An 11766-nucleotide genomic window follows, 5' to 3' on the forward strand; every position below is an offset into this window, starting at 1 on the left:
CAGACTTACCCATGAGTGAACAGCTCAGAGTACCAACAGCTACTGTAGGCTCACCCATGAGTGGGTAGCTAAGAGTACAGCTAGACTTATCCATGAGTGAACAGCTCAGAGTACCAACAGCTAGGCTCACCCATGAGTGGGTAGCTAAGAGTACCAACAGCTAGACTTACCCATGAGTGAACAGCTCAGAGTACCAACAGCTAGGCTCACCCATGAGTGGGTAGCTAAGACTACCAACAGCTAGACTTACCCATGAGTGAACAGCTCAGAGTACCAACAGCTAGGCTCACCCATGAGTGGGTAGCTAAGAGTACCAACAGACTTACCCATGACTACCCATGCGTGAACAGCTCAGAGTACCAACAGCTAGGCTCACCCATGAGTGGGTAGCTAAGAGTACCAACAGCTAGACTTACCCATGAGTGAACAGCTCAGAGTACCAACAGCTGGGCTCACCCATGAGTGGGTAGCTAAGAGTACCAAGAGCTAGACTTATCCAAGAGTGAGCAGTTAAGAGAATCACCTAGACTCGACCAAGAGTGGGGTAGCGAAGACTCCCTAAAGCTAGATTCACAAAAGAGTTGGCCACCGACAACTATTCATAAAAAATTGGGCAAGCAAAGTTCCAATACACAGAAATGAGTGAACCAATCAGGAATCCCAGTGCCTACACAAGAGGCTCAATGGTCATCATTTTTCAACGTTTGTCTACAAAACAGCCAAAGTTCGCGGGGTTCTGAACACCAGTAAGTAAAAAGCAGCATGCGCTTAGCTTCTTATTTCACGAAGGAGTTGGGAAATGATACATAAACATTCTCAAACCAGCTCGGGATGTGAATTAAATTGCATATAATTTCTCAAAACAAGCCTAAAAATTGAGAAGGTAAAATAATGAGTGAATCTCACAAAAACAAACTTAAAAATGTGAACAAATTTTTCACACCGGGTCGAGACACTCGGGAATACAATTTCTCACGACAGTGATGATAACACTTTAATCGTCCTTTGGGACGCGTGAGAGAACAGCTACAAAATTACGTGGTGGTTTGGTTTTAAGTCAATGGGGGTTCTTTATGAAAGCTAATCACATACTTTGAGCAAAATGAGGAATAAATAATGAAAACAAACCAAAAATGAAAGACAGCTACAACTCCTGAAAATGCCCTCCGGTACATCTACTTTACCATAATGCTCGAGAACTTGACTACTGTACTACAAAATTTAACAGTATATATAAAGTTATCAAATCGACATTAAAGCATGAAGTGGACTACAGCCATCCCGTGTATCATACAAAATAGAGTTCCTACATCTACACGAAACTAAAGGAGAAAACGCATTACTCCTAGTACCAACAGCAACGATGTAAACTGGCAGGTGTCTTACCTGTTGTAAAGTTATGATTTCACTAATTCTCTAGGCAATAAAATTAATCAGATCACTTCATCTTCAAACAATGAAGAAGCAAAATTCAAATTTACTCTTACCCCTCACCTCATCAGCAATGAACGTAAGACTGCTAATTCTTTCTTTTTAGTTCGAAGTTCAGCAAACAAGCTGTCGAACACTCTACGGAAAAGTACCTTCCTATTCCATACCTTTGCTATTTCATCTCAACACGGCTAATTGGCACTGCACAGTTTTCCCAGCAATGCTAGAAGTTGCATTCGATCAAACAGCACTTCTTGTCCGGTGAATCTGATGAAGTGAAAACGCCCAAGGTAGTCAGTCCACCATCACGAAAAGTTAAGGACAGACAATCTGACAAACACAATATTTACATCGACACTACATCATTAAGATTATAAACTGTCAAAGCGCTGAAAGACTTGAAGAAAGGCATCGTTCAAAGGCTTTTCCAGTCCCCTGAAGAAATAAAAGACTAAAGGAATGTTTTTTTTATTAGAAATTAACCTGGCTTACAAAAGATTTCGAAACACTTAATTTTGGCTGTGTTTATACAGAATTTTAAGCTCGTGTCTTCCAGGAAAATTAACATCAAAACTGACTGCAATATTACAACTCAGGTTTTGATATACTACAAGGAAAATTAAAATATCAAAAAGGTGCTTGTTTTACGAAGGAAGTTCAAATGCCACGTTTCGCCTACTTTCCAAGTGAATAAAAAATGTCAAGTTTTAAGTGGTTAAAATGTCATGAATTACATGGTAGTTTTACAAGAGCCGCTATTTTACCTACAATTTTCTTGGAAATGAGGCTGCATCCTCCAGTTCTATCTCTGCACCTTTCAAAAGGTAGTTAATAAGACAGAATCTGCCAAGAATTACGATTTACAAGGGTAGTTATGTCAGGCTTCACCTATATAGCATCTATGTGAATCTTGACGTAACTTCCCCTCGAATCTGTAACCCTTGTCAATATCTGTCCTTTTAACCTCCTCAAAATTGGAGGATGTGGCCCCCTTCCAAGAAATTAAGCTTTAAATATCAGTATTAGAAACTTCACTCCTATCAGAAACGTCACTCCAGACTCAACAACCTAACACCCGTTCATTGGATCACCGCAAGATCAAAGTCGCCAAACAGGATGTATTTGTTACCGACACAAGCCTATAAAAAAAAAAAGAAAACAGAATAAGTAATTATAACACTTCACTGGTCAAGATTCAGTAGGAAGGGGGGGAACTTGTAAACCTCTGAAGTATTTAGTAGCATCTTCTCTTCCAAACCGTGACATCTGCTGAGTCATAAGCATTTCGAAGTATGGCCTAAGCTGTCCTACAAAATCTCAGAGACACTTCCATCAAGGACTACGCAGAAACTGAGATAAAACGATACTTTTGTAACAACTTACAGAGAACTGAAAATGTGAACAACCGATGTAAAATAAAGCCAAAAAGGTTTGTTTACAATCCGTTCAGATGACGTCTGGGTACAGAAAATGCTGTACAAGAGCACGAATTTCTGTACAAATAATTGCACAATCCATAATATTACCAAGAGATCATTTTGATTGCTGATAATGCTGACTAGGGCAAAACAGTGTTGACACATAAACCAAACACAAATACATTTCCAAAGGGGCAAATGAGCTAGAATGAACGAATCAGGGTTAAAAAGCCGCAGTACGGAATTCAATCAGTTTATCGCGCTGCTGTCAACGCAAGCGCACCACACTCTTACAAAAATTTCCTTGGCTAAATGTCAGGCAACACTGTTTCGGAGAAGATATAGAAGGACTTCTGGCCTCCGTTCTAAAACTTATTACCTTCATAAAGTAAAACGAGTGAGCAAAAACAAATAAAGCAACATCAGGAGGCGACGAAGAGCTTCTATACGAAGAGCCAGGTCAGCTCAGGCTGTAACAAATACTAGTCATTATTTATGGCTTTTCTTGAATGGAGCGTCCTTGCTGCCAAACTCTAGCGACGTGGACGCCTATTCATTCCCTAGCTACAAAGAGATCGATATCCGGAGGCGTCCAAATCTGAGGGTATTTGTTGATTATACTTCATCAACGTTGGGGTATAACACACACTACTACGAAATCTTCAAGACGACAGATTAAGAAACGAGATATTGGACCCAAAGAAAGTACAATACCTCAGATAAGGACCCTGGACACCTTAATACAAAAAGCAGGCAATATATTTCATATATCCACAATAACTTCGTAAAGTTCAAGAAGAAAAAATTATCACGTTTCCTAGCTTTGATGATCATTGGGGGCGGGGGATACCATTCAATAACAATCGTTCGCCAGAGATCAAAACACCCCTTTATGACTATTCAAGACAACAGAGGCCCGGCCTTTGACAACAACAAATCTCATGAATAGTTCAGTTCAGCTTCCATAACATTGTCGTAACTAATTTACAGAGGTCGGGGGTGTTTCGAACTCTTGGTTCATGAAGGCATAATTAAATCACTTGAGTAATTTTAAATAAAATTATATTGAAGTGAATTTTTGTCTCATAAACTTGATAAAAAAAAAATCAACATCCTACAATCCGAGACTTATAAACAAAACAAAAATTTTTTTAAACGTACTCTGAACAATAATAACAGAGGAGATTTTACTGAATGGCACAGTTGAAAGAAATCAGTACTTAAGAATGTATGACTAAAGAGCACCAATTAAACTACTAGCTTTATTTACAAAACCTCCCAACCGTAAAAGTGTAAGATTCTGCTCAAACGGGAAACTTCTGGCTTCGCTCCCTCCTGACCCCAACCTTTCGATTCATGAAAAGGAAACAGGTCAGAGATGCTTCGCCGAAGACCAACTGAAAATCTTTTCCAGTGATACATCTAGGGAACACAAAGTCAACGTCTTCCCTTCGCGCAAAATCTTAGGAAAATAAAGCTTCGTTCCCAAAGAAAAGAATACATTCAAGAGTATGCGGGCGACAACCGCCGCCCTCGTAAAATTATTTCAATACATACCTCAGGTGCTCATGTCTCTATTTACAGGAAATTGTCTTTCTATTCGCAACAAACAAAACTTAATGCAATGATGCCCTTACATGACTACGAAGAAGCAAAAAAAAAAGTTACGCAAGATATAAAAAAAAATTGTATAAAAAGGTCCTCTCGAAGATATACAAGAGAAAACGAAAAGGAGTCTTGATACAAAATCTTAATTCTACGGAAACAACACTACACGGGGCCAGAAGGCGAATACAAAATTCATTCTCTCTCTCTCTCTCTCTCTCATCTCTTACTACTATTACACGAGATCCATCAGTTACTTTGCTATAAAGCTACACCAACTTAAGTCAGGTGCCTTCGCAAATAAAGGCGAACAATGCTACTGTGGCTTAGTTTTCCGCTGGATTTATCGACAAGCATCCTGGCTCGCTGTCAATCGTCGCAAAGGCATTAAATACACATTTCCTCATTAAATAATAATTTTCCAAGTTGACACGAAAACGATCTAAATGGCCGCTTTCTGAAAAGCAAGGACAACCTAAAAATTGACTACCCCGCAGAATTTTTCATATGGTAAAAAAGAAACTCCCTTTTTAAATTCGATGGACCCATTCCAGCGAGCCAGGATTCTCTGATACAATTATGAAAGACACCTGGGTAGTGACGTACACTGGACCAAACAGGGTTATATCAGAACCTCCATCTAGTGTCCGAAAAACAATGGTGAAAGACTAATGAGCTTTTCAAGTCTTAAAGCAACTTGTGACTGTACTCTTCACTTCTTTTTTTGGTTTTTACATTTGGCAGGAAAACAAACTGGATTAACTTGAGCTATGTTGCACACGGAAGGTTGCACGAACCTATCACTGAACCTTTTCTTTATCACTTTTCGAAAAACAAAAAATCATGCAACCAAGAAGAATAACGTTATACTTAATGTGGGCTGCACCACAAGACAACCTCAAAAATGCATTCCACTTACTTCATCTTATAACTCTAGTTTACCGTGATCTATCCACATTTGAAAACAAGTAAAAAAAAAAACATGTCCGTATACGGTTACATTAAATATCTTGCACATGTTACACAAAATTTTAATACGTAAATACAATTTTCTTCCGCCATGGCTCTGACACTGTTAAACAACCCGAGTGGAAAAAAGTGGATGGACTTTGGACCCAAAGGTGCACACCATGAGGTAGAAAGTCTTCAAAACAAATTTTGTCCTCTTGAAACGGATGCTTAGGGGACGGGGTCAGCAAAAGCATGATATAACCGAACACCACGGAAGGAGATTTGGGACAGCAGCCATGATACGCCCATTCGGGAACCAACTCTCAAAAAACGTTCATTTCTCAAGAAGAAAAAAAAAAAATTCTTTAGCAGCAGCCAAAAAATCTACACGCAGCAACTGCGTTCTCCTTCTACCTTTCATGTCCAAGTGCTATGGCAATCCGGCAGGTCACGGATTGCTGAATCAGCGAAGCTTGTTCAGAGCCTCCACCACAGGAGGCAGAGCAGAGACGCTGAGAGACACCTGGTGAAGGCCTCTGGCACCGCCCATGACACTCTTGCTTCATCACCTTTTTTCGGGGAGACTCCGCCCTGTTGAATACAGAAAGAGGGGGAAATGGAAGCTGGTTATTATTGTACATGAAAATAAATTTATTACTTTAACCTAAGTTTCAACTCCTAATCTATTACCTAATCACGTAGGCATACGTGACGAAGACGGAATCGCTGACGTCACGAATACTAATTGTATGTTTGTTCCGTGCCTACCAAACCACAAAAGGTGTTACAACAAAACTCGTTATCAGCTGGTGATAACGTTCAAGGACATCTCAAATTAGTGCAAGAGCTAAATTTCAGCTGCTGACTGATACAACGCTAACTCGGCAAGCAGAAAACATCGAGCAAAACTGCTTCGCAGTACAAAAGCAAGAATGATAATATTCGCTGACGTCACTTGAAAACTTACGAGCTGAAACCCATAAAGTATTGCAACTGAAATGTTTTGTTTAAATAAAAACGCATCGTCACATTTGCCACACACATACAGACGTAACAGCTGACAAGCCGTCTCACACACACACACACACACACACACACACACACACACACACACACACACACACACACACACAAACGCCTCACGCTGGATCAACGTACCTTACCGTTGTCAAGCTGAAACTGGTCAGCGATCCTTCGAAGGTCGGCCCCAATCTGACGGAGTCTTTCGTCTCTCGTCTCTGGGCCTTCCTGGTCGCCCTGCCCTCTCTGTCCGTTGTCGCCGCCCTCCCGCACTCGGGCAGAAGTCATCCTGCGGGACCTCTGAATGCTTGGCACTTCCCAGGTCAACTGAGGGAGCGACTGGTGGGGCTGGAAGTGGGCAGGGTTTCCACCCAGGCGCCTCCGGATTTCCTGGATGTGCCCCAGGCGGGTTCTGGCGCTGTCGATGTCCGGATCGTCATCTCTGCTGCGCTGGGTGCGCTCGCCCCCGGGGTCGTGCGTCCCTTCTTGTGGACTGGTGGGTGTCGGGGGTGGAGTGGGCAGGAAGGACAAAGTCCTCTGGTAGGCTTCTCTTGAGGGGCGTAGCTGGTCGTCTGACTTTTCGGGGAAGAGGAAATGGTAAGAATGAGCCCTCCGCAGGGGCGAGGAGGGAGGGGTGTTGCTCAGGATCACGTCAGGAAGAGGTGGATGTCCTACAGGAGAAAAATTAGTAGCCGTGGTTAGTGGATTATCCGCAGCCACTCAGCGACTGTTAAAAACATACTGATTAATACACTTGGTAAACAGAGTCATTTGCTGCTGTGATCTTGGAAGTATCAGTCAAACTTTAGTTTATGAGTACAAAGTTATGACAAACGCTATAAATGTAGCTAAAGATTATGGGATTTCACATCAAGAAAGCTTTACATTATACCACAATTAGCATGCACGTAACATACCGATTACTTTATTTTTATAGCATCAGTGAACTCTTCAAGTTAACTCAGCTTTGCCTTAATGTAAAAACGTTCTTTTGCAGAGCACTGTGCGGGGGGGGGAGGGGAGAGGGGATTAAGATGAAATAAAAAGCTCTATTGGAAGGCATGCAGAGAGAGAGAGAGAGAGAGAGAGAGAGAGAGAGAGAGAGAGAGAGAGAGAGAGAGAGAGAGAGAGATCCACTACACAACTAAATTCAGATAATACGGCCCAACAACATCGCACCCTCAAAAAATTCCAAAACCCATATGCCTTGCAAAAAAAAAAAAAAAAAAAATAAATAAATGAGACACTCGATCTTCAAACTCAAATACGCAACAGCAGTTGGACCAGGTAATGAGAAAGATCGATGTGTCGTAACTGTCATTAATCTCAGTTTGTCAACACACAGAAAACTGAAAAACTAGCACATGATTACCCCAGCTTAAAAACTCATGAAAGTCATGGAATGTAAGACCAGAGTCTTGGTGTGGACGGGACCCTTCTTACTACGTGGATTTTTTTCTTTCTTACAACAATTTTCACCTATCATTAGACAGTGACTGATAGAAGGCTGCGACGCAGGTGTCCGGGCATTTGACAGGCGAAAGGGAAGTCGCTGGGGTTGGAAAGGGGATTGGGGGTACCCCAGGAATGATGGGGGGGGAGAGTAAAGAAGATGAGAAGTCAACAAGAAAATTCCCTAGAAACTACTAAACTATTAGGCTATACTAAGTTTCGCCTATCAAACTACAAAATATATAGAGTTCTTACGTATAAAACAGTCGACCAACGATCATAATTCACACTCTGAACGCACCTGTTGAAAATATGTATTAAATAAAAACAAAAAACTGGCGATTACCACGAGGACACAACCAACTTCAGATAAAGAGCGCTAGACCAGAAACAAATGGACAAAAAGAGAAAAACGACACGGCTGAGGATAAATGGCATAACACAGCCGAATAAAGACAAGGCGGTTGACGTATTGGGTGCTAATTTGTCACCCCGAGGGCGCTGAGACGACAAGGAGGCGGAGGGGGGAGACGAGACGAAGTGAGGAAGATACTAAATCTGCGTGTTAAGTTTCTGTGCACTGCTGAAGTCACCTGAAAATAGGCTTAACTGAAATCACGATAGTTGAAGAGACAAATATTAAAAAAAGGCCTACAAAAACTACACAAGTCTAAAAACCTAGGGTTTAGAGATTAACAGAAACACAATTTTGGTACTAAACCAAATATTGTTACGTACTATGACAATCAGATTGCTAATGCAACACGTCTAAAACACTTTTTTTCAAGTGCAAGTCAATGTCCCGCCTCATGTAACCCAAATCCCTGATCATACGTTCACGTCATTTCTTGTTCTTTGTCTCACAGAGAGAGAGAGAGAGAGAGAGAGAGAGAGAGAGAGAGAGAGAGAGAGAGAGAGAGAGAGAGAGAGAGAGAGAGAATTTCCATAAAACAACTTAGCTGCTGGCAGTTTACTCCAGAAGATTAGTTATACGCCTATATGTATGGAGAGAGAGAGAGAGAGAGAGAGAGAGAGAGAGAGAGAGAGAGAGAGAGAGAGAGACGTACCCGAAGTCAAGTTCAACGTGAGGGCGTCCACTCGAATCTCTCCTCCTAACTCCCTCTCCCCAACCCCAAAAGCAACTCCCACCACCGCCCTCTCTCTCTCTCTCTCTCTCTCTCTCTCTCTCTCTCTCTCTCTCTCTCTCTCTCTCCTTCACCATCACTCCCAGCCAACCTCTGTAAACCAGAATCTCGCAGACTCTACGACGCCAGCCACCCGCGAGTTAGTGACAATTAGCGCGCGGTTTCGGCGTGTCTGGCGTATTTAATTAATAATTCCCTCTTGTCCCACTTTATAATCCCAGCCAAGGTATATTAATTACTCATTTATAACCATTATATCGGCACAAACCTGCTTTCCATATTAGCTTTAAGGCAACTGAAATATCCTTATTGGAAAAGTTTTCGAAAACATATAGACACACATATTAGCTCAATATACTATGCCAACCTTAGCCTACGTCATTAAACATAATATACAAAAATACAAATTGTACCGTATCCAGTAAGTGACCTTAGAAATTTGGGTACAAAAAATAAAAAAACTTAAATCACAAAAAGAGTTACGGAGACGCGTCAAAACCTCCTGAGGTCTCGAGAACCAAGAAAAACAACAACCATTTACCCACATATAAAGACTACTGATGTCACGACAATCAAGAAAAACAACAATCATTAAGTCCTGTAACATTATATAAGGCAAAAGGAGCAATACCGAAAATTTAAAAATCTACGGGAGTATATACTGCGATAAAGCGTTGAATTCCTCCGCTTTGCACATCTTCTTACCTTAGATAAAAGGTCAAGTGGGCCTAGCTACGCAGTTGCGTAGCTCGGGGCCACATCCCGAATTTGGTAAGTTTAGACGCAACGACAGAGGGAAAAAGTGGGCGTGGAACTTAATAAGACGTTAAGAAATATCTTTTCATAATATGTAACGTAAGCATTCGCAAATCTCATATTTTGTCTGTTAAAAGAAGCGCCTTTGGTAAAATACTCTGTTACAACTTGTCGTCGTCCAGTCTGTGACCAACCTGTCACCTATCACCAATGGCCTTATGCGAATATGCTGCATGAAGATACCTTGGTCCAAGCTTTAATGCAGTACCGTATCCCTGGTACTGGGACTTTCAGTCTCGACTACGTTAGTCTTTCGTTTTTTTTTTTTTTCTGTTTGCAGTATAAGCACACCACATTTCTAAGTATAATATTTATATCCCACACAGACATCTTCACGAATTAAACACTTCTCTTGAGAGAGAGAGAGAGAGAGAGAGAGAGAGAGAGAGAGAGAGAGAGAGAGAGAGAGAGAGAGAGAGAACCTATTCCCTTCTGAGCATCAGGTAATTTCATGTCCCAGCTTGTTCACAACTCGGGGCTAGGCGGGGAAGACACAACGCTCCGGGTAGGTCCATATTATCTTAACGGGGCTTCTTGACAGCCTAATAACACACATTTCTGCATATTTGCGCTGAACCACACTGACTGCACACGTTCATATACGTGTATATATGTGGATATACGCGTATACACGTACGTCAATTTACGCATGACCATAGCATTGGATATGGAACACACATGTCACTGGATAAACCGTTGTTACTTTGGAGGCCATGACAGTCATCAAGATGACAGCAGCTTGACAGGTGTCTGACAGACTGCCGTGCATGTCCGTACCAAAGAAGTTACATTTAAATCTAACCTCCTTGGCCAGTACCACTTAAACAGACACCGTATTAATTGCGGGGTTAGGTTTGCCTTGTCTTTTGTAAATGTGACGATAAGATGTGCACCGGCAGTCGATATATTTTTCCTGCCTTTTTTTCGCCAAGATCTTCGTAGGGTAGGAACATTAAGCAAGTTGGTGCGTGTTTACGAAAAAAAAAATGTTGGCGAATGCTTAGTACAAAAACGCACACACACACACACGCACACACACACATATATAAATAATATAATATAATATATATATATATATATATATTATATATATATATATATATATATATATATATATATATAAATTTTGTTTCCTGTGTAAAGCACCGTGTAACATTTAGAAGAAACTCTCTCTCTCTAAAAATAATATATATATATATATATATATATATATATATATATATATATATATATATATATATATATATGGACTTCCCTTGTCTGCCTCGTTGCTTGCAATATCTCACGATTTTTCCCGTACGTAACAGGTTTTAAATTTACAAAACATCAAATATTCTAAAAGTCGGGGCTTGAGCGCAGGAGTACAAATCATTACACACATTAACGAACACCGGTCGAAAACAAAATAAAAAAGTCAATTGCTAATCTCCAAAAAAAAAGACGAAAAATATACAGTGCAACAATTAACCTACTTACCACCACGGAAATTTTGAAAGTTCATTTCCATCACAGAGCAAAGTTCACTAGAGGCCCAGTCGTATTCACTGTCTAATTCACTCGTGTAGCCAAGAGGCACAGCTCCCCAAGTAAGGAGACTGATCATGTTTCATGAGCACAAAGTAATCCAGGATCTGCTTGCAAAGTCTCATGAGCGAGTCAGGACGTGCAACCTCTACGAAGTCTGGTCGTATACTGATGGAGAGGAGGGTTTGGCGGTTGCGTTTCTTTTAGCAGGTTCATCCAATGAGAGCGCCGGTGATTGCGCATCCAAAACAAAGGATTGACACCATCGTTCGTTAGTTCCATTTTTATCTTCGTCAAATGGTGGAGCAGGCTCGAATTTAAACAGTATTGCTATATATTTGGTGTTGGTAACATTTCAATATGATAGAAAAAGAGAACTGTCATTGCTGGGCTTCCGCTGAGAA

The 11766-nt window shown here is 41.0% G+C and overlaps 1 protein-coding gene across 3 annotated transcripts; it reads right to left on the minus strand.

The window, feature by feature from the left end:
- Positions 1-1887: 1887 nt before the first annotated feature.
- On the minus strand, positions 1888-11545 carry LOC136855627 (uncharacterized). Of its 3 annotated transcripts, XR_010858086.1 has the most exons (4): positions 11315-11544; positions 6564-7096; positions 5820-5996; positions 1888-2570 (listed from the first exon to the last, which is right to left on the minus strand). XR_010858086.1 is itself a non-coding variant. In XM_067132777.1 (3 exons), exons 1-3 carry the CDS (start codon positions 11439-11441, stop codon positions 5971-5973), a joined length of 681 nt encoding a protein of 226 aa, XP_066988878.1. In that variant the 5' UTR covers positions 11442-11545; the 3' UTR covers positions 1888-5970. The 3 variants fall into 3 exon arrangements, 2 of the variants coding, with proteins under 2 accessions (XP_066988878.1, XP_066988877.1); XM_067132777.1 differs by having other exon boundaries at positions 1888-5996; positions 6569-7096; positions 11315-11545; XM_067132776.1 differs by having other exon boundaries at positions 1888-5996.
- Between the last annotated feature and the right edge of the window lie 221 nt (positions 11546-11766).

This window comes from Macrobrachium rosenbergii, chromosome 32 (assembly GCF_040412425.1).
Source record: "Macrobrachium rosenbergii isolate ZJJX-2024 chromosome 32, ASM4041242v1, whole genome shotgun sequence".
Classification (NCBI taxonomy): domain Eukaryota; kingdom Metazoa; phylum Arthropoda; class Malacostraca; order Decapoda; family Palaemonidae; genus Macrobrachium; species Macrobrachium rosenbergii.

Bases quoted from the DNA above. Each gene is read 5' to 3' on its own strand.
- LOC136855627 (XM_067132776.1), bottom strand. From the start codon at position 11,441: ATGATCAGTCTCCTTACTTGGGGAGCTGTGCCTCTTGGCTACACGAGT. The intron at 7,097-11,314 runs GTAAGTAGGTTA...TTTCTCCTGTAG, and splicing joins CTTTCAAAATTTCCGTGGTG to GACATCCACCTCTTCCTGAC. The intron at 5,997-6,563 runs GTACGTTGATCC...TGTATTCAACAG, and splicing joins TTCAGCTTGACAACGGTAAG to GGCGGAGTCTCCCCGAAAAA.